This window comes from Corythoichthys intestinalis, chromosome 14 (assembly GCF_030265065.1).
Source record: "Corythoichthys intestinalis isolate RoL2023-P3 chromosome 14, ASM3026506v1, whole genome shotgun sequence".
NCBI classification, from domain to species: domain Eukaryota; kingdom Metazoa; phylum Chordata; class Actinopteri; order Syngnathiformes; family Syngnathidae; genus Corythoichthys; species Corythoichthys intestinalis.
Window position 1 is genome coordinate 6631027 of NC_080408.1, and position 23339 is coordinate 6654365.

Sequence of the window (23339 nt, forward strand, 5' to 3'; positions counted from 1 at the left end):
AGCCTGTCACTACTCAAATCAAATCAAATATAACAAATCTAAGCTGTCAAGACCCCAGCATTGAAAAAACCCGCAAACTTTCTATAAAAAAAAAGCAAGATATACTTAAGTTTGGTCACGGACGCACACAAAGGAAAGTTGAGCATTTATTTAGATGTTGCACATGTATGTTTATGATGTAAATTGTTTAATTATCACCTCTGGATAAAATTGATAATCCGAATGGAGAAAACACACATGACATAAGGTTAAGTAGCTAACGGTATAGCTAGATAGCAAGATTTTGCCTTGATTATAATAATGGTCTCCTCTCTGTAGAGTTTATTACCATGGACACACCCCTCCACTGCATACCGTCTGCTTCTAGATGAAATTCTTTGAAACAAACAAAAGACACACAAAAAAACATTTCGTTTTTTAAAAAACATGTCTATTGCCAGTTGTGGTTGTGCAAATTGAAGAAATGTAAACACCCTTCATCATTCATTCATAAATCATTTGTTCACTCAATCCTTGTCACTCAGGGAATATAACAGAGACTAGGGCTGACCGAGTTTTACGGGTGGCGGGGCTTTTGTGATAGGTCCATTGACCGCGCTAGAAATCCAATTCATTTTGACTGGATTGGACGTCTATCGTCGTCAATGGCATTGAACACAGAGTCTGTCTTGTGGGCTTTCACAGGTAACTTCCTGTTCATTTTAGGGCATTTACATGTGACTTCCTGTTGATTTTAAGTCACTTCCTTTCCATTTGAGGTCAGTCTTGCGTCACTTCCTCTTCGGTAACCCAAAATCAACAGGAAGTGATCTGTAAAAGCCCCCAAATCAACAAGTCACCCAGAAATGTCCCGAAATCAACAGGAAGTGACCGAAAATCAGCAACGGGTTGCTACAAAAATCTTCCATTAGCATAGTGTCTACGTTAGCTCACTGGCTGCCATTGACCGCACTCGACGTCCAATACGTTTTGAACAGATTAGACTTCTTGCGCTGCAAATGGAACTGAAACCAGAGCATGTTTTGCGGGCATTTACAAGTCACTTTCTGTTCATTTTAGGTCACTTATTATCCATTTGGGGAGATTCTTGCATCACTTCCTTTTCGGCAACCCAAAAACAACAGGAAGTGACCCGTAAATACCCCAAAATCAACAGGAAGTGACCAAAAATCAGCAAGAAATGACATGGAATGCCAGAAAATTAACTCATTGCCTGTCATTGGCTGCCATAGACGTCCAATCCATTTGAAGTAGGAGGGATGCCAGCGAATGAACGTATATTGCTCTTTTTCTCTGCATGATTATTGGATGATCTTACTGTGGCCGAATACCTTCTTGATTGAATCAGTGATTTTGGCGTATTAACATCTATGGGTGGCATTTTTCAATTTTCATTCCGTTGTCATGAGTTGAACCGGAGACCTTCATAATCATGCTAGCGACACGTGCTTTGTTATAAACGACTACAGAACAAAGTGTGCTTCTATTTCTGGTGTTTTTCATTGTAGCTGCTTGTGTTTGGAGACTTGGCTTCTAGTACTCTCGTTCCTCGCTTTGAACTTCCCCTCCTTGAAAGACCAGCATCCCCCACTACTACTACTGTACTATTTAAAAAGTGTCTGATGTGCTTTGCTATCTTTCTGTGAACTGCTGCGATGTTTCCCGACCCCTCGTGGCTGAATTTTGCACATTCCCCTGCGGGAGTAGTTGCGCTTTGGCCAGATCGGCTGTCAATCTCTTAGCCATGCGGTCCGTTGTCCTTTTCATGCTGCGGGCGGCCTCAATAGCTTGGTCCAGGGACCTGTTCATCTCCTCCTCCTTAAAAACAGGAGCAAATAAGTTGTTTGTAATACAGTCCCTGACAAAAGTCTTGTCGCTTATCCATTTTGTAGAAACAATTGCTTATAACCTGACTTTTAATTATTCAACTGGTTTCAGAAATGGCTCATATGAAAGCTAAGACCCTCCCTAATGATGTTGAATGTACAAAAATAATATTTGTTTCACTGAAAAAAGATTCATTTAACGAAGACATAAAGGTCAAATTTTGGCATGACAAAAGTTTTGTCGCCTACAGATAGTAGTGTGAAAATTGAACAAAAAATCTATTTCAAATACAAAAAATATGTTACATAAGATAAGCAAATTAAGCAGTGGTGCTGTGAGATCCAAATTTAATATTTTGTATGACTTCCATGGGCATCCATGCAGTTCGGCAAGGATTCATACAATTTATTGATGAAGTCATTAGGAACATCAAAGAAAGCAGTCTTGCATCTCTCCCAGAGATCATCAACATTCTTGGGTTTCGTCTTCCATGCTTCCTCTTTCATCCTGTTCATGTCTGGTGACTGGGCTGGTCAGTCCTGGAGGATCTTGATCTTCTTCGCCTTGAGGAACTTTGAGGTAGAGATCAAAGTATGCAATGGAGCACCATCCTGCTGCAGAATTTGTCCCTTTTGTGGTTAGGAATGTTACAGGCAGCTAAGATTTGTTGATATCTCAGACTATTTATGTTGCCTTCCACCCTGCAGATCTCTTGCACACCTCCATACTGGATGTAACCCCAGACCATGATTTTGCCACCACCAAACGTCACTGTTTTCTGAGTGAATCTCGGATCCATGTGGGCTACTGTAGGTCTCCTGCAATATTTGTGGTGACTGTGGTGTAATTCAATGGAAGATTAATCCGAAAATGTACCTTTTGCCACTTTTCCAGCGCCCATCCTTTTGACAGGCTGTGGGCCTTGGCAAACACCACACAGTTTTTTTAATTGTCTGCACCCTGAGAGATAAATAGTCTGAAATATCAACAAATCTTAGCTGCCTTTTACATTCCTAACCATAAAAAGGGACAAATTCTGCAGCAGGATGGTGCTCCATCGCATACTTAATCTCTACCTCAAAGTTCCTCAAGGCAAAGAAGATCAAGATCATCAGGGACTGGCCAGCCAAGGCACCAGACATGAACATCATTGAGCATGTCTGGGGTAGGATGAAAGAGGAAGCATGGAAGACGAAACCCAAGAATGTTGATGAACTCTGGGAGGTATGCAAGACTGCTTTCTTTGATGTTCCCGATGACTTCATCAATAAATTGTATGAATCCTTGCTGAACCACACGGATTCAGTCCTTCAAGCCCATGGAAGTCATACAAAATGTTAAATTTGGATCTCACAGCACCACTACTTAATTTGCTTATGTTATGTAACATAGTTTTGTATTTGAAGTACATTTTTTTGTTCAATTTTCACACTACTTTCTGTAGGCGACAAAACTTTGGTCTTGCCAAAATTTGACCTTTATGTCTTCATTAAATGATGTCTTTTTTCAGTGAAACAAATATATTTTTGTACATTCAACATCATTTGGGAGGGTCTTAGCTTTCATATGAGCCATTTCTGAAACCAATTGAATAATTAAAAGTCAGGTTATTAGCAATTGTTTCTACAAAATGGATAAGCGACAAGACTTTTGTCAGGGACTGTATAAGAATATAGCCAAAATGTATGTTAAGACCTTGCTTTCCATCCTGTTGCGAGGACTTTGGAATACAGGGGACAAAGTGTGTTGAAAGTACACATCGCTGGGTAACAGAGCTGTGTCCGACTGGGTGGAACGCTTGCGGTGTTTGTTTCTCACTTGATGTGGCGGTTCCTTCACTTTGTAGCTGAGAAGAAAGATTCAACTGGTGGAATTGGTGATGTGTTGATGTGAGTGGTTTACCTTGCAGGTAGACTGCAGGAAGAGCCGTAGTTGACCTGGAGCAGAGGTCTTTGGGAGGGTTGAGGTTGGACAAAAGACCGTCTGTCTTTGAAGAAAAGACTCTCTGGGGGAAAAAAACTAACGTTTGCTTTTAAAATAAATTCATATCTGAAATTAAAATGAGGGTTTTGAAATTTAAAGCAAAACCAGACTTCAGTCTTAAAATCTAAGGCCATGTCTACACCTAGCAGGGTTTTTTAAAACTGGGGATCCTGCCCTAATACATCAGGCGGAAAAAATAAATGGAACGGGCCGTCAATGGCAGTCATTGAGCGAGACAAAATTGACCTTGGTTGTCTTGCTGCGACTCCTGTTGGCTGATGAATCTGCTGCCTCCCACAGGCCGACTGTCAAACTGCAGCCTCCTCTCGGAGCTGGAAGAATCACTATCTGTACCTGAAGCATAAAAAAATCTACATTATAAACACTAAATCATTGATTTGTTGGAACTGAACCAATGGAGAACCTTTGCTCTTGCTGGGATCCATATCTGTTGAAATCCAATCTTCTAGTCTTAACCGACTGGAACTTTGTCTGCTTATTGACTTCCACAAACTAGAGTTTACATTCGTGGCATTCATATGTTGTGTTTTTATTAAGGAACCGGTATTAAAGTCCTCCTACCTGGCTTGTTTGTGCTGGGTCCTTGTTTTAGTTTTGGTCCTTCGTTCCTGACGATCTTGCCTGTATTTCGAGTTCAGATAATCCAGTTTTCTTGTCAGGTGAGGCAATTGGAGCAGACGTTCTTCTAGGTTCTTTTTCAGCCTGGAAACCTCGACTTGCAAGGTCAGGATGGCCTCACTGGATATTTACACACAAAAAACATCGATATATGTTCACTAAAGGAATTAAATTTTAGTTGATTGTCCATATTTACCTATTACAATTGCACATGTGGCGTTGCTTCTGATCTACTTCCATCGCAGAGTTCAGAATCGGTTCAAAAGCGCGGTGATTGTTTGCAAGCGGGTCTGTCCAGATGATGGGTGAAGATTTAAAGAGCATACGACAGGAGAAAAAAAGTCTTAAATGGCATTATTATGTGAATTAGAATCATATTTTGAGACGACTCGACTATATACAACAATTTAGCAAAGCGCAGATGACGAGAAATTAGTCTTTTAATCTGCAGTTAGCCACGCCTACCATTATCGGGCTTTGGCGTCCCCAACAGGTGGATGACGTCAGCGGTAGACTGGGCTCATCAGTTTTACTATTCAGCCTATTGAGGGGGAATTATTCAGAACGAGGAAAACGCGACGAAGAGAGCCGCAAAATGTCATTGTTTCAGTCTCTCTACTCCAACATATTCTTTTTATCCAAGTATTTTTCCCCAATAGCTATATAAATGGCTTGAGAAGGACCAGTCAGCCTGTCGAGGGGGAACTATTCACAACGAGGAAAACGCGACGAAGAGAGCTGCAAAATGCCATTGTTTCTGTCTCTTTACTTCAATATTTTTACAGGATATTCTTTTTATCCAAGTATTTTCCCCAATTGCTAAATAAATGGCATGGTCATGACAAATAACAGTCTTGTGCTAAATGGAATATGAAATAATAAAAATGCATTTATTTAGGACGACATGGCAAAATTACTCCATAATGGTCAAAACTGTCGACTTCACCTTTACTGTCGCACCTCCCGAACGATATTTTATGACATCTAAATCGGACGTGTCATTTCCCTTCCCCGGCTTCGGAGAATGTAAACAAACCAAAAGGCGTGACAGCTAGCCGGCATGCTAACCCAAACCGAGTGATGTTTCAGAGTCTTCAAAGTGGAAAATCACACATAACTAGCCTGGATTATTTGACATGACGACTGGGTTGTCGATTGTCTCTGCGGATCGGCAAACCACCTGGCGGAGAGCAATTTACAGTTCGTTCCCCGGAGGAGGGTGGCTGCAGTTGTTGTGCAGCTAACGTGCTGCTAATGTGCATGAGGATAACTTTTTACATGCCTATCAATGATCAAACATAAGTAGTCCTTTATTTAAAGAAAGTTTGTTGTGTTTACTTTGTAATAGCTGTATTAATATTTGACATAATACTAAACAAGACGTTTACTCACTTCCTCGTAAGTCCAATGGTCCCACAGTAGATATCCACGGTGAATGGGAACCTTTTGAAACTCCAAAAAGGCGCATACGCCTCTCCCTCATACAGAATGATTTTTCTGCAGCCGTTTGGCTGGCGTGATGTGAAAAATAAACGTATTGATCCGCAAAATCAGCTGAATCCTTCGTCCTCATACACAACAGTACGCTGTATAGTGAAGAGGACGCCTTCTACCGTACACATCACCGCGCCCTCCTCCTCAATGCAAGACCGAAGCCGGAAGTCACCATTTTCATGGCTCGGGATTCAAAAAACTAAATAAATATAGCGATCGCTTCCACACACATCCAAGCGGTCCATATCATTCAGGAGCATAAAATACCGCGTGTAATATGAAATAAACATGCTTTTTCGTGTCACATGCACTTTAATGGATCACCACGATGAAGAAAATATGGGATTAACTCACCATGTAGTTTGAGAGAAGACACTTTAGCGGTATTTTGCACCCACAATTTCACCGTGGTTGAACTTCCAGGCTGCGTTAGGACCGTGGAGTCCCGCCGCCAAGCGCTTACGTCCGTTGGATGGATGGCTGTCTGCAGATTGATGGACGAGGCTTCACTGTCTGAAGTTGTAAATCCATCACTGTTTGAGTTGGGAAAGCATTATTAAACATCAATACTTCAATGTGCCAGCTACATTTACTGAAATGAAGTAGTATTTTAATTGCAACAACAATAAGAAGCCTGTCTGTAATGCACATTTTGAAAAGGTAAGTTAGCATGATTATTATGTTTTTGATGCGCTAGTGGCACTTTTGCACTTGTGTGTATATGTAACAGGTGCATTGCATGCCAAGGAAAACTACCTCCCGGTGCCTTCAAGAGAGCATGCTAGCTGCTAGCCTGAGTTCTTAGCCTAGCAGTAATGATGGTCTACTACCGCGATTAGGGTTGCCAACAGTCCTGGATTGCGCAGGACAACCAAGAATATAGGAAGTTCTGATAGGTACCGCCATTGTTCCGCGCATTCTGGGACTGTTGGCAACCCTAACCACGATGGCGGCGCAGATTTGGGTCTTAACCTGGTCAAGTGGGAGTGATGCATCGCTTTTGCGACTCAAACCAGTTACATTGGTACTACGGTTGTTCCGATCATGTTTTTTTGCTCCTGATCTGATCCCGATCGTTTTTGTTTGAGTATTTCCCGATCCGATTGTTTGGTTTTTTTTCTCCCAATTCAATTCCAATCATTCCCGATAATTTTCCCCGATCATATACATTTTGGCAATGCATTAAGAAAAAAATGAATAAAACTTGGGCGAATATATACATTCAACATACAGTACATAAATACTGTATTTGTTGATTGAGACAATAAATCAAAAGAGGAGAGGTCTGAGATCGGGCAACGTGACTAAGGCTACGTTCATACTACAGGTCTTAATGCACGAATCCGATTTTTTGTCATATCTGTTTTTTTGGCGTGCCCGTTCAGACTGCCTTTGTCCATTGAGACCATTCAAGTATTACGCATGCGCACTAATTCGCAGTCCGACACGCGCTGAAAACAAATCAAAACATCAAAACAAATGACACACGTCATCCATCATTCCAGGGATATCATATTTTGCTTTTCAAAAGGAGGACACAAATAACAGACATAAATAATCCCCGTTTAGGCTTATATTCAAAGTTTATATGGATCGATAGCATGCACGCACGGTCCGTGCACGTCACACACACATACGGGCAGTTTGCCCCGACCTCGGCCGTGTAGGCAATGTTGAAATATTGCTCACTTGGAGCAGAGAGAAAACTGAGCATTCTCAGGCTTATCCTCAACCCATTTTTATTTTTTTATGACTGTTGTCAAGCCCAGCCCTTCCCCAAAAGCCGTGTTCACTGCAAGCTAGGCGCTAATAACGCACAGCGGCACCGCTACGGTAAGCGTCTCTCTCGCTATTTGATGACGTAATTGCTGCATGAAATCCGATTTGGGAGAGTGGACAGTACAGACCGCCGCGACAGTCTGGAAAAATGTGGCCCAGATCGGATTTGAACCACATACGAAAGTGACCCAGATCGGATTTGAAATGGTCCAGTTCTATGCGACTTGTCACGTTCAGACCGTCAAGTTAATGCCTCACTCGAGTCGGAAAAACACGAAAAAATCTGATTCGTGCATTAAGACCTGTAGTATGAACGTAGCCTAAGAGCGTCTCATCGAAGTCTCTCTCAGAGCTCCCCGCGCTGCTGACTTTTATTGAGGGCTTGTTGCTAGGCAGAATATAGCTACAACACTGTTGTCCAACGTGGCAGTTTCGATCGGGCAAGTTCTTGTTTATTTTAGTGATTGATTAAATTAACAGTCACACTCATTGATTAAATTAATAGTCACACTCTTGAGCGAGCAAGATAACTTTGTTTTGAACACACATTTGCACTCGAAGTAGCTTGGTGGAAAAGTACTGAGACGTTGTGTGATGAATCAACATATGTGTGTGTATCTATTTATCAGCAGAATGTGAGCAATTGCCGGTAATGAAAATGTAAGCACATGATTATGGGCTAAAACTCTATTCTTCATAATAGCTTGGGAGAGCAAACTTGTATAACCCGCAGAGTATAACGGTCATACAATCAAGCATATCTTACAGCAAGAAAGCGAAAGGAATTGTCTTAGCGCAAGTCTAGAGTGGACCAATATAAGCACTTTTAAAGTGTTGAAATTAATTCTGTAGAAGTTGAATTAACACTCCCAAATATGCAGTGTACTCATCCTCCTATTCAAAATGGAATGGACGTCTGCTTCTGATAATACATTATACCTTTCTGCTGTAGGATTAGGTTGCAATATTCCACCGGACTGAGATAAATAGGAGCTCCCAAATCCACTATCTGTTTCTCTGCAAACAATCCCCTGCCCCCCAAATCAACATCAGCAAGGTACTCACTTCTACTGTACGTCAACATCCAAACCAACTCAAAAACATGATAGTTGACCTGCGATGATGATTGGTGTACATCAGTGGAGTTGGAGACCTCCACAGCTTTAGCAAAGTCGCATTCTCTGTTTACACCTTCATCTCGTGTGCTGCTGCAATGGAAAATTTGACATCTTAAAAAAGCAAACAAATTAAAACTCATCATAATTAACAACACTGACCTTCTCCCACTGATTCCACTCCACTTGTCATGGCTAGATTTCTCCTCCAAGCAGGCAGCTTCTTTGCCTTCATCTTCAGCATCCAGAAGTCCTTTCTCTGAGACCCCCGCGCAAACAGGAAACCTGCACACAGTCCGTAAAACTCTAGCTGACCGCAATGGAACCAAACACCGAGACGGCAACTTGAAACACAATCTGCCTGTGGGAACCATGACATTATATGAAGATACGCGCACATCACTAAAAGATACTGTACATGTAGTTTTGTACGTGCTGTTTTTAAAGTGATCCTCTGATTTAAATACAGTGCCTTGCAAAAGTATTCGGCCCCCTTGAACCTTGCAACCTTTCGCCACATTTCAGACTTCAAACATAAAGATATAAAATTTTAATTTTTTGTCATGAATCAACATCAAGTGGGACACAATCGTGAAGTGGAACAAAATTTATTGGATAATTTAAACTTTTTTAACAAATAAAAAACTGAAAAGTGGGGCGTGCAATATTATTCGGCCCCCTTGCTTTGATACTTTGTAGCGCCACCTTTTGCTCCAATTACAGCTGCAAGTCGCTTGGGGTATGTTTCTATCAGTTTTGCACATCGAGAGACTGCCATTCTTGCCCATTCTTCCTTGCAAAACAGCTCGAGCTTTCCACAGATTCTCGATTGGATTCAGGTCTGGACTTTGACTTGGCCATTCTAACACCTGGATACGTTTATTTTTGAACCATCCCATTGTAGATTTGGCTTTATGTTTTGGATCATTGTTCTGTTGGAAGATAAATCTCCGTCCCAGTCTCAGGTCTTGTGCAGATACCAACAGGTTTTCTTTCAGAATGTTCCTGTATTTGGCTGCATCCATCTTCCCGTCAATTTTAACCATCTTCCCTGTCCCTGCTGAAGAAAAGCAGGCCCAAACCATGATGCTGCCACCACCACGTTTGACAGTGGGGATGGTGTGTTCAGGGTGATGAGCTGTGTTGCTTTTACGCCAAACATATCGTTTTGCATTGTGGCCAAAAAGTTCCATTTTGGTTTCATCTGACCAGAGCACCTTCTTCCACATGTTTGGTGTGTCTCCCAGGTGGCTTGTGGCAAACTTTAAATGAGACTTTTTATGGATATCTCTGAGAAATGGCTTTCTTCTTGCCACTCTTCCATAAAGGCCAGATTTGTGCAGTGTACGACTGATTGTTGTCCTATGGACAGACTCTCCCACCTCAGCTGTAGATCTCTGCAGTTCATCCAGAGTGATCATGGGCCTCTTGGCTGCATCTCTGATCAGTTTTCTCCTTGTTTGAGAAGAAAGTTTGGAAGGACGGCCGGGTCTTGGTAGATTTGCAGTGGACTAATGCTCCTTCCATTTCAATATGATGGCTTGCACAGTGCTCCTTGAGATGTTTAAAGCTTGGGAAATCTTTTTGTATCCAAATCCGGCTTTAAACTTCTCCACAACAGTATCTCGGACCTGCCTGGTGTGTTCCTTGGTTTTCATAATGCTCTCTGCACTTTAAACAGAACCCTGAGCCTATCACAGAGCAGGTGCATTTATACGGAGACTTGATTACACACAGGTGGATTCTACTTATCATCATCGGTCATTTAGGACAACATTGGATCATTCAGAGATCCTCACTGAACTTCTGGAGTGAGTTTGCTGCACTGAAAGTAAAGGGGCTGAATAATATTGCACGCCCCACTTTTCAGTTTTTTATTTGTTAAAAAAGTTTAAATTATCCAATAAATGTTGTTCCACTTCACAATTGCGTCCCACTTGTTGTTGATTCTTGACAAAAAAATTAAATTTCATATCTTTATGTTTGAAGCCTGAAATGTGGCAAAAGGTTGCAAGATTCAAGGGGGCCGAATACTTTTGCAAGGCACTGTACATGTAGGCTCTTATAAACCACAATTGTTCTCTTGTACTAAAAATGTTAAATCAATGGCAATATTTTATAATATTTAGTCCATATTTTGACCGTTAGTTGGCGCCATGGTTTGCGGGCTCGCAGTGATGACGTAATTGGCATCTTTCCGAATGTGTCGCGTGTTCAACAATTGCTTGTTGCTGCCTAAACTCGTGAAGTAAAATGCCACGATGTGCTGCTTTTGGATGCAATTTCCAGTCAAATGGAAAATAGGGGAGTGAAGTGAGTGGTCAAGGTGGAATTATTATTTTTAGTGAATAAATGTGCATAAGTGGAAGCTTCTCCCCCTTTTTGGTCCCTGTATGCATGTATCCTACCCACCACGCGTTACAACAGGCGCCCAAACATTTTTCCTGGATCCTCAGTCAAGTAAGGGTCCCATAGCGTCTGCAATAACGGTTTTGGATCTGTCCATTTATTTTTATTCGTCAGTCCCACAGCGGCTTTTCGGATCAGTCTATTTTGTGGAATCGACGGCCTAATCGGGGCTATTGCCATGGGATCGGTCTAATTCCTGGATCTTCGAGTGAGTAAAAAACGCGGATTTGGATTAGTATTGCGATCTTTTTTGTTGACTATTCGTCGTGGGAGCTTTCCCTAAGTCATACTAAATAATTAAAGCACTATGGCACGCTACAGTGACGACAGTGACACTGACGTGGACCTTACAACAATGTTGGAGCTCGTCAGGGAATGCGTGTTTGCGCACTGCTGAGCTCCCGAGTGAAGCGTGGTAAAGGTGGAAATATTATTTTTTGTGAATAAATGTGCATAAGTGGAAGCTTCTCCCCTTTCTGGTGCTTTTATAGACCCTACCCACGTGACGTCACAACTCCTTCCTCCTGACTGGTGCCGCCCATTTGTCCGTCAACACATCATGTTTACCTGTTACGGCTACGTACATTCCTCCTATTTACGACGTGTTTTTCTGCTCGTTAACATTAATAATCAAAATGGTGAAGGCGTGTGTGGCGGTCTCTGCAAAAACAGAGAAGATAGACTGAGAGACTTGAAGTTTTACCGTATTCCGAGAGACCCGGAGAGAAGAGAGCGAGATGGGCTGCTGCAATTCGACCAGAAAACTTGGCTCCAAACGATTACCACAGATTATGTAGTAGTCATTTTATATCTGGTAAGATGCATTTAATATATATTTAGAGGGTTTTGGGCTGACAACCACAATTAAGATCATTGCTAGGCTAATCGCCGACAACATACACGTATGTATGTAGTGAGAGTGCTATCGCTAAACCATATAAACATTAAAAGCCCTAACTCCATTGACAAACGACATGAAATACATTAGACTTGACAGTGGATGTTAGCAATAACAAAAGATTTTGAATTGAAAATTTCGTAACTCACCTTTCCAAGCACAAGATAGATTCCTGCCGAATTTTCGTGGACGAGGACCTGTTTCACCCAACCAGCAACGAAGTATTTATAAGCCTCCAAGCTCTTGAAGTTTTTCAAATTTTCGTGGGAATAGGCTGATTTTGTGTGGACAAGATAATTGTAAATATCAGCGTAGCTAGCAGATGTCAGGCAAATACGGCGGAGACCGGGTCGAAAAACATCGATTTAGGCATCAAATATGGATCTGGCGAATGGATAAACTGAAGCTTTTCCACATAACGCCTTTTATGCAACGCATCAAGTGAGTTTACGGCATCTGAAAGCACCGGGTCTTCCATGAAATGCATTATAAATTGCTTGATCAATTGAGACCATTGATAATACAGACACAAAATGACGGACAAGGGGGTGGAACCATACAGCGAGCACGTGATTTTGTGACGTCAGTGGGTAGGGTCTATACACGTATCCTAGCTACCACGTGTTACAATGTACAAGACCTGGATTACACAAGGTGTGCTTTTTGGCCTGTATTGTATGTAAAGCACACGACAGCTCTGGATGCTAAAATCTACATAATTTTATTGGGAAAACGTTTGAAAATGCAATATGCTTACCTTAAATATCTGCTAATAAAACCGGAGTTCCCGAAACCCAACATCATGCACTCTCGCTCCCAACCGGAGTTCCCAACAAGACTCTCTCGCATCACCAGTTTTGCCCAACTTTTGTCTTATCAGGTATTTGCTGCACGCATTTTCCCTGAAGCTCGTCTTGTGAACGACCGACAGTGCTGTCTTGCTCTTCACTTTTCAGATCTGGTTCAAATAGGAAGGGTAGAACTGACGACATGTTGGGAAAGCTAACGAGTGGCAAGCTGGAATTTCGGCATTCGGGGCCAGTGACGTCACGCACTGCGACGTAACAAGAAAGGCGACCTATCACTTAAAATAATTTTACAAACTTATTACTATTAAAACAAAAACATTAAGAGGGGTTTTAATATCAAATTATTATAACTCATACTAACATTTATGTTTTAAGAATTACTTGTCTTAAAAATAGAGGATCCCTTTAATGCATTTTAGATGAATATGTGATTTGTGATACAAGGCTCATGATAACGATGATTTCATGATATGACGATACAACAATTTTCGATACATGGGTGAGGAAAGAATTCTAAGATATTCTACAAAACAACTACCGGTAATAAACAGGAAAACAAGCTATTTTCTTCCTTTTGTTGTGAATTGGAATGAGTTTATCACTACTAGACATCCAATCCGTTTGAACTGGGAGGGTGGCAGCGAATGAACGTTCGTTCATTCGCTGCCATCCCTCCCAGTTTAAACGGATTGGATGTCTATGGCCATCAGTGGGAGCCATTGCCAGGAAATGAGTTCATTTTGGGGCATTTCCTGTAAATTTTTGGTCACAAGTAGGCAAAATGCAGTCTATTTAGACGATGCTCACCCGTTGCTGACTTGCATTGAGTCGTTACTTGGTTCCGATCCATCATTTTTACTGGTGTCATCCTTGTCTTCCTTTTGTGCTTCAGTCATTGTCTCCATTGTAAAACATTCAGTGGTCAAAGTTGCACTTGACTCCTGAAACATGAGACACACTGTTGAAGTAACTTTTTCCATGTAGTCTGCTTTCTTAACTGTAGGGTGAAAACACAACAACCAATGCAATGTTCTATTTGTTAGTAAAACTTTTTAGGTTCAATTTTGGTAAAGGAAATGCTATTGTAAATCAATTAAAATATTCTCTAGCTGCCAGTCGGGGACCTGCCAGCCACAGTGATAAGGCGGTAAGTGGGTCCCACACTTTTTCTTATTCGCATGGCCTCCTTCGCCTGGCTGCCGGTTGCGGAGGTGGGCAGGGATTGGGGCGCCGGTCCCGCGGCGGCTTCTCTGCGCTCTCCTGCTTCCTTCTTCTCTTTTTTGCCCGGGTATCTGCTTTGGGTCGGGTGCAGGTGGGTCGACGGGGTGTCGCCCACTCCGAGTGGGGACCCTGTCCTACCCTGGACCCAGTGGGGGTCTCATGGTGTGCTGTGTCGGTTGGGGGGTTGCGGCTGTGGCTGGTAGGCTGGGTGGGCAGGCAGTGTTTGGGGCAGCCATGGGGGGCGGTGGTGCGTCTTCTCATCCCTTCCCTGAAAGCCAATTAACTGGGGAGTGGACCCACCCTGGGTCCTGGGGGGATGACGGCAGCCCACTTGTTGGAGCCGCGGTAGGAGGGACAGGCTGCGCTGGCTCACCCCCATGATTGGCTGGGGGCGGCCTTGGCCCTGCGCAGCATTTCCACTTGTCTGCAGGACTGTCACACTTCTGGTGGGATTCACGCATGACTGGGTGCAACTAGACACGCCCAAGTAGAGAAACGATACCAGGATTAGCGATCAGGCAGCATAGAATAGGATGTCAACATATCCACATTTACAAGTGATTCACATAATACTGGGTTCTACACCTCACATTGCTGATTTGTGTTTGCACCACCCCACTTAATCACTTCTCTTTCTGACTCTCGCCCCTCCTTTTCCTCCTCGGTCATCAGGCCCCTGTTGGAATTTGATCTTTTAACCAAATTGCTTGAATCCCGCCAGCCAGGTCACCAGAACCGCACTAGCGCGAACCTAACAAGCCAACCAAAAGGCCAAACTCCACACTTGGTTTTTTAACTCCTTGTCCTGACTCCTTTTTAAAAGTTGGAAAAAGGCTTCGAAACACAGGTTGAAAATTTAACCCAAGTCGACGGCAATCAGACGGCAAGGCAAGAACAGCAAACAGACCCACACGAAGAGGGAGGCTGGATCCACGGAGGCAAGAACAGCAAACAGACACAGACGAAGAGGAAAGCTGGATCCAGGGTAACCAAATCACAGGTCAACAAAAGATTCCTGAGAAAAGGATTCTTTTGACGGCTTTTGTGGGCCGGAAGAAGGGTGCGTTTGGGCGTTGCTTAGGGTTATTGTCTGTTGTGGATCGGGCGGGAGAGTGTCGGGCGTTAGTGTTGCCAGAGCAACCAGAGTTGAGGATTTTGCCACCTCAGCGCCACGTGAGGGCTGAGTGTCAACTTGTCAGTCACGGGTTCCTCCGTTATCAGATGTTCCTTGTGTGAAGAGAGGATGTCCTTTCATTGTTCTGGACACTCCATTGCTTTTTATCAGAAGAGCTGTCGGTGGGATTTGGTGGTCCAGACGTGGGCTTGTAGATGTCTGCTTGTCTCGCTCCATCAACATCAATCTCACTATTTGATATCGCCCTTATCTGCCCGTTGTCTTGGTGCTGCCAATGCCAATCATTCCAACTCCACTCATACTTCAGATACATTCTACTTGTTTTCTTAAACTATGACTTCAATGCCATATACAAACAGTAAATATGGGAAAGGATACTATTCCCTTCATCCCCCACATGGTGTCAACCGGAAATACAGTTAGCTAACGATAGCACTACTATATTCATAGTTAGTGTGGACATTGAACGTATTTCTTGTTGTTGTTCTTTTTTCTTCTCTTTTCTCTCTCTCTCTCTCTCTCTCTCTCTCTCTCTCTCCTTTTTGTCCCTCCATAACCATTTCCTGCTCGCTGCTTTCTCCTAATAATCGAAATACAATGAATAATCATCACATTGGGAGTATGTCATCCTCCCATGTGATACATGAAAACTGTTCAGACCAATCGGACACTCAGATTCTATGTGTCAAGCAGCTAAACAGGACATGTTAAAAAAAGATTTTTTAAATATTGTCTCCAAAATTCAGTCCAAGTCTTACCTCAAGTAGCGATAGTGGAGTTGAAGCTTTCACTGATATTTTGGTAGTTGTTTCTTTGGAAGGAGAGGCTAAATAAGGCGATATGACCTGCTCACGCCTGTTTTTATCAATTATCTCCTTAATATCCTCCAAGTACATCCCCACCCTGAAAATATCTCCTTCCACCAGCCTGGACATGTAAAAACAAATCATCACAACTGTACTGTACACACAAATGGAACTTAAAGCTTGCTTACCTGTTTGGGTCAAATGTTCCAACATTTCTGCACAGGCCCAAATAATTCTGCATTTCCAGAGCCCGGTGTTCTTCCTTCTTGCTCATGTATTTTCTTTCCAACTGGTCCTGAGTTTCCATCAAGCTCCTGAGAATCTATAAGCAAGTTTGAATGACACTCTACAAACGGACGTATTCTGACGTCCACTTACCATTTGCTGTTCTTCCATGCTAACCGACATGTTGTTAACACTCTGCTTGAAGTCATCCACCTGCACAGATGATGCTTTGTCATTTTTTTGTTTTGTTTTTGTTTGCTCACACTCACTTTTCTTCTGTAACTCACCGACTGCATGAACTGGCTAATGACAGCTCTTAGCTCAGCAGTCATTTTTTCAGCTTCACTGGTACCATCTTCACCACATGGGTTTAGCTTCATTTCATCTTGGTTGGTTGAGTTTACTTTTTCCTCAAAGTTCTCTAAAATACACAACACTGAGTCAGCACTGTTGAAAGTGCACAAAGATTACCCTTTCTGTGGATACCAGAAACCCAGCTGTGCTTGTTTTGCTACACCTCACAACGGCATTCAATACAGTTGACTATACAGTCCCCAATAGCAGGTGACTGCGTGCCGGATCCGGCCTCAGCTCGCTAGATTCGCATAGCAATCACACTCGCTGAACGTCTGACAGTCCAGATGATAGATTATGACTGTTTCAGAGAGGACCGTGCAGACCGGATGTGCTCAAAATCTGTTTTTATCAGTCGGCTTGTAACTTCACAGTGGCGCGCACCCTGAAAGCGGGCATCCGCGCTGCGACACTAAACAGGAGACCACACAGGTTTCAGGATACAACATCTTGGCGAATGGGAAATTTTAATGGCAAGTGCATTATTTAAAGCAGAGGTGGGTAGTAACTAGGGTTGTTCCGATCATGTTTTTTTGCTCCCAATCGGATCCTGATCGTTTTAGTTTGAGTATCTGCCGATCCCGATATTTCCCGATCCGATTGCTTTTTTTTTTGCTCCCGTTTCAATTCCAGTCATTCCAGATAATTTTTCCCGATCATATACATTTTGGCAATGCATTAAGAAAAAAATGAATAAAACTCGGACGAATATATACATTCAACATACAGTACATAAGTACTGTATTTGTTTATTATGACAATAAATCCTCAAGATGGCATTTACATTATTAACATTCTTTCTGTGAGAGGGATCCACGGATAAAAAGACTTGTAATTCTTAAAGGATAAATGTGACTTTGTATATTGTGACTAAATATTGCCATCTAGTGTATTTGTTGAGTTTTCAGTAAATGATATTGTAGCCATTTAACTGTTCTGCCCAAATGCATGATGGGAAGTGGAACCATGACTGTGCGTAGTCGCACCAATTGATATATCTTCTCTGCTTTGGGAAATAACATAGGGTGTTAAGGAAAAAAAAGATCAACTACTACCTTGCTTCCCCACATTGCTCTCCATGATATTTCTAATTGTTGAGAGAGGGATTGTAAGGCTTTAGCCCATTAAAAAATGCTCCAAAGACTGCCAAAATTCACTTTACTCATTTTACACTGCGTTTAGCTCAATATATAGGTAAAACGGCGCTATTATAATTTCAACGCGACAATGTGTGAGTATGTCGTGCAGCGCATGCGTTAATTGCTTTAAATATATAAACGTGATTAATTTAAAAAATAATTTTAGAATAAAATAAAATAAAAATAATTAGTTAACAAATTTATCCCAAAATCGACGGTAATTAATTTTTTAAAAAATGTATCACATTAAAATATTAAACACAATTAATGCATGCACTGCACGACCCATTCACGTCTTGTCGCGCTCCATCCGTAATGGCGCTCATTTGCCAGTATAAAGGCAGTGTGCAAAATGAGTAGAGTGAATTTTGCCAGCTTTTGGAGCCTTATTTTAATTGGCTAAAACCTTACAATCCCTCTCCTTATGACTAGAATTATCATGGGAAGCAATGTGGGGAAGCAAGGTAGCAATTGATCTTATTCTTAACACCTTGAGTTATATCACATCGCAGAGAAGATATATGAATTGGTAGCACTACGCACAGTCGTGGTTTCACTTGTCATGGTTCCACTTCCTATCATGCTTTGGGCATGGCCTTCAGTCACATTTACTGAAAGCTCAACAAATACACTAGATGGCAATATTTAGTCACAATATACAAAGTCACAAGTCTTTCTATCCGTGGATCCCTCTCACAGAAAAAATGTTAATAATGTAAATGCCATCTTGAGGATTTATTGTCATAATAAACAAATACAGTACTTATGTACTGTATGTTGAATGTATATATATTCATCCGAGTTTTATTCATTTTTTTCTTAATGCATTGCCAAAATGTATATGATCGGGAAAAATTATCGGGAATGATTGGAATTGAATCGGGAGCAAAAAAAAAAAAAAAAGCAATCGGATCGGGAAATATCGGGATCGGCAGATAGTCAAACTAAAATGATCGGGATCGGATCGGGAGCAAAAAAACATGATCGGAACAACCCTATTTGAAATAGTTGGAAACTTTTATTTACTGACAGGTAAATGTCATTACAAATGCATACACAAACATACTGTATATTAGCTGAAACAACTTACAGCCTTATGTGGGCCAAACCAGAGTGCAGCTATCCTTTATCAATGTCAAACGTCTGAGTCTGCTTCTTAATCATACAAGGCGACAATCCAGCCAGACCCAACGCTGCCACCAGAGGGCAGTGTATCCTCGTTCATTAAACAAAATACATTACTTTTGGACTTTTTGGATAGTAATTTTATCAGCATATCAAAAGGGTTAATTCCGACTTGCGCAGAAATTCGGGTTACGTTGCCAGCGTAGGAACGGAACTCGTTCGTAACCCGGGGATTACCTGTACTATATTTTGCTTTGGGGTAAAGCACTTTGAGGACCTATCAGGTTTTTGTAAAGGGTTATGGAAATACATTCGATTTGCTTTGAGAATGTTTAAAAAAAACAAACGAAAAATGAGAGATCACCATATACAGTAAGTTAAAATGATTTATAGTAGTGATAGTCATAGGCGGATCTACTATTCAGGCGAAGTAGGCGATCACCTTAGGCCCCCAACCAGTAGGGGGCCCCCAACCAGCTGCCCTTGCCCCAACGAGCAAGGGCTTGGGCCACCGGAGCCAGCATCACATCACCCCCAACTAGCAATCATGTATAATTATGTCAGCATACCAAACACACAAATAACAAAACAAAAAAGAATTATACAAAAAAAAAAATTAGATTATCTCTCCCCCACACACACGCACTACAATGGACTGTTCCACAATGACGGACTGAGTATCAGTTGCTCAGCTTCATTCAGCACCATTTAGCTTCGCTTAGCTCCATTTAGCATCGCTTAGCTCCACTTAGCTCTCCCGCGTTTTCACGCCACTAAGTTCGCTATTTTTACAGCTCACTTGCTACTTTGTACGTCGGCTGTCGTTTATTTCGAAAACATGAGCGAACGTGCTCTCCATGAGAGCCAAAGTGCAGTGAGCGAGGGAGAAGTTGACAATTGGCTGCTAATGCCTCTTTTAGCTTTTGTTCTTCTTCTTCAGACCAAACATTAAATGCACGACAGCACACCCTGTGGTGAAACAATGCAGTACAGTTCCAATCAGTCATACAATAACACTGAACAGCTGGTTAACAGCATTTGCTAACGAAAAAAAAAATAAATCTATTTGTGACACTACAAGCAATGACGAAGAATGTTTTTTTTACGGAGTGTAAAGCTTTCGGTTTGCGGTTTAGCGAACGTACCTCCGGTGAACATTTCAAAATTAAAGCATGTCATGTTCGTCATATAAATAACGATTTCTGGAGTTAATCCCACATACCTCGGAATTAATATTATAATATGTAGAGTAAATACTACAAAATACAGATGCTACACTAATACTAAGAATAGCTTTCAAATTACACTCTTTATGACATATAGGCTTGGCAATGAATAATTATTGTTGAGTTAATTATCGAGGGTTGATTGAATATTTGCTTGATTGATTGAATATTTGCTTGTGCTCATATATTCCTAATACATACATAATTCATATTGCCATATTTTTTCTTATTTCATATAACCAGTAAATGATTATTGCTTGCTATACTAGGCTGTTTAAGTTAATGTTTAAGTGTTACAAAGTGTTAAAGAGGGTCGAGGTGACAACTGCCTTGCTTCATGGCCGCAACATTGCGTAACTAGACCTTCTAGGACATCTTTAGCATCTTACGTCTGGACTTTCGTCTAGACTTTCGAGGACAATCTTCCATTCGAGGACATCTTCCATGGCCGCAGCGTTGCATAACTGAAGTGTCTGGGTCATTCTGACCACTTTACCTAAGTGCCTTTGTGCCCTTGCTTACACATGTATTTAGTTAGTTCCACCTACATGCTCACACATAGCCAACCAAAATCACATGGGTGTCTCCAGCTTGCTTTCCCCCTCCCTTTAGGGCGGCACCCTTCTGTGTTAGGACAAACCCCCAATAAAAAGAGCAAGGAGGTTTTTTTCCTTAGATCAATTTTGGTGACTATACAGCGTTATCTAGCATTTCTCTGTCTAGTCCCTACTTGCTCTCCTTGGCCAAGAAAACTGAGTGTCTTCTCTCCTTATTTTTGGGTAATTTTACAAATGTCTACCTAAGGGATTATTTTTGAACTTGACAATTATTATAATTATTATACTACTATTATTTATAGTAGTATACTCTAATAATAATGCGAGAATTTTTGTTTTAAAAATTGTTTTGAATAATGTTGGTAGGGCAAAGTCAGTGTTCTGAATCTGTTTACTTTCCATTGTTTTGCACTAGTAAATGCTATCAGCAGTTAACGTCATTGTTTATTTGTGATTAATTATTGTTATTTACATGATTATTTGTACTTTAATCAAGAATTTAACTGTTCCAAAATACTAATCGTACACTAGTTGGCTGACTAATCAGGAGAAAATTTGTCGTTTAGGACAGCCCTAGTGTACCGGAACATATTTCTTCCCCCCCTCTCATCTTTTTAACCCCTGACCCATGAAGAGGCCCCCTGGATATGTTCGCCTTAGGCCCCAAAATTGCCAAGTCCGCCACTGGTGATAGTTATTTTTCATCTAGGTTGAATGACACTCATGTAACTTTAGCAGCCCAAAGAAAAGATGTCGGAGTAACCAGAATTGTGTCATTTGAGCCCATTTGTCTCCATAGAAACAAGCATTATATCCTCTGGCCGTAGTTGGTGAAGCAAAACGCTGTCCTGTCTTAATATTGCATGACGTGCACTGACACAAACCCAGTGTAGGAATGAGAGGAGATGCGGGTTCAACATGGCTTCCTTCACTGGAGTTTCCCAGCTCATCCTCCATGCAAAAGTCCGAGGAAGGCTGTGAAAAGAGATTAGGTGTGATAACATTTTCTTTTTTTAACCTGATTATGTTTGGATCAAATTTTAGATTTACTTACGTTGGTTCCTAACCTCATTTTGTCTATGAGATTCTCAGCCCGGACATATTTGGCAAGTAGTTTATCATATTCAGCCTAGAGATATGAAAACATACATTTAAGAAGTAAATACGTCTATCTACTCAGAGATGATACATGAGCAAAGTAGGCACCTAGTGGATTGCCTATAGATACCACAAGATGGCAGTAAAGTTAATTTATTGCCTGCCATTTAAAGGATATGCATCCAGTTCATTTAATTGCGGACTGGCTGTGAATGCTCATCTTTCAGTGCCATTGACTACATTAGACGTCCAATCCATTTGGACTGGGATGGGCGATTTGAACATTTTTTTTGTGTGTGTGTGTCTTTTTATACCTGTCCTGTTCAGCTGCTTAGACACGGAGAATAAGACTCAGAGTGTCCTTAGGGTCTGAACAGTCCCATTGAGGTTGTTCATTATGTTTTATTTATTCAGAGAAAGAAATTAGCTAACAGGAAGGGGTAATGGGGGGACAGAAAGGAACGAGCAGACATAAGAGAAGAACAAACAACAACAACAAATACATGATCACATACAGTGCCCTCCATAATTATTGGCACCCCTGAAAAAGTTGTGTTTTTTAGCTTCTCATATATATATATATATATATTTTTAATTCAAATAATAATGGACCTTAATGGAAAAAAAAGAGAAAAATCCAACCTTCAATACAAGTTCATTCATTCAGTGGGGAAAAAATCCCACATAAAGAAAAAAATATTTGACATCAAATAATGTGTGTCACAATTATGAGCACCCCTGGTGTTAATACTTTGTACAACCCCCTTTTGCCAACAAAACAAGGTCTGGGGACTGAAATGGCCATGGGAGGAGCTTGATTTTGTGTCTGGTGAACCATTTCTGTGTAGATTTGGCCATATGTTTATGGTCATTGTCTTGCTGAAAGACCCAGTGACGACCCGTCTTCAGCTTTCGGGCAGAGGGCAACAGATTTTGATTTAAAATGTCCTGGTATTTCAAAGCATTCACGATTCCATGCACCCTAACAAGGTTCCCAGGGCCTTTGGAAGCGATACAGCCCCACAGCATCACTCATCAAGCTCAATCTTGGTCCCACACAAAAATACACACGGTCTCAGTTGAAGCCTGGGACCGTGTGCTTTGGTCAGATGAGACCAAGATTGAGCTTTTTGGCAACAAACACTCTAAGTGGGTCTGGCGTGCCACAAAAGATGCGCATGCTGAAAAGCACCTCATACCCACTGTGAAGTATGGGGGTTTGTCAGTGATGTTGTGGGGCTGTTTCGCTTCCAAAGGCCCTGGGAACCTTGTTAGGGTGCATGGCATCATGAATGCTTTGAAATACCAGGACATTTTAAATCAAAATCCGTTGCCCTCTGCCCGAAAGCTGAAGATGGGCCGTCACTGGGTTTTTCAGCAAGACAATGACCCTAAACATATGGCCAAATCTACACAGAAATGGTTCACCAGACACAAAATCAAGCTCCTCCCATGGCCATCTCAGTCCCCAGACCTTGTTTTGTTGGCAAAAGGGGGTTG

General features: G+C 41.6%; 1 protein-coding gene across 1 annotated transcript in view; it reads right to left on the reverse strand.

The window, feature by feature from the left end:
• Positions 1 to 235: 235 nt before the first annotated feature.
• Positions 236 to 23339, reverse strand: part of LOC130929902 (uncharacterized) — a 28986-nt gene continuing 5882 nt past the window's right edge. Inside the window, exons 3-20 of the mRNA XM_057857521.1 lie at positions 21796 to 21870; positions 21626 to 21716; positions 16628 to 16761; positions 16494 to 16553; positions 16304 to 16437; positions 16068 to 16236; positions 13761 to 13894; positions 9000 to 9122; positions 8837 to 8930; positions 8662 to 8753; positions 6298 to 6476; positions 4646 to 4739; positions 4393 to 4569; positions 4235 to 4296; positions 4057 to 4164; positions 3730 to 3832; positions 3523 to 3673; positions 236 to 1818 (exon numbers count right to left, since the gene is read on the reverse strand). Of these exons, the coding sequence (XP_057713504.1) occupies positions 1633 to 1818; positions 3523 to 3673; positions 3730 to 3832; positions 4057 to 4164; positions 4235 to 4296; positions 4393 to 4569; positions 4646 to 4739; positions 6298 to 6476; positions 8662 to 8753; positions 8837 to 8930; positions 9000 to 9122; positions 13761 to 13894; positions 16068 to 16236; positions 16304 to 16437; positions 16494 to 16553; positions 16628 to 16761; positions 21626 to 21716; positions 21796 to 21870 (2166 nt within the window). The 3' untranslated portion in view covers positions 236 to 1632. The remainder of the gene's footprint in view (positions 1819 to 3522; positions 3674 to 3729; positions 3833 to 4056; positions 4165 to 4234; positions 4297 to 4392; positions 4570 to 4645; positions 4740 to 6297; positions 6477 to 8661; positions 8754 to 8836; positions 8931 to 8999; positions 9123 to 13760; positions 13895 to 16067; positions 16237 to 16303; positions 16438 to 16493; positions 16554 to 16627; positions 16762 to 21625; positions 21717 to 21795; positions 21871 to 23339) is intronic.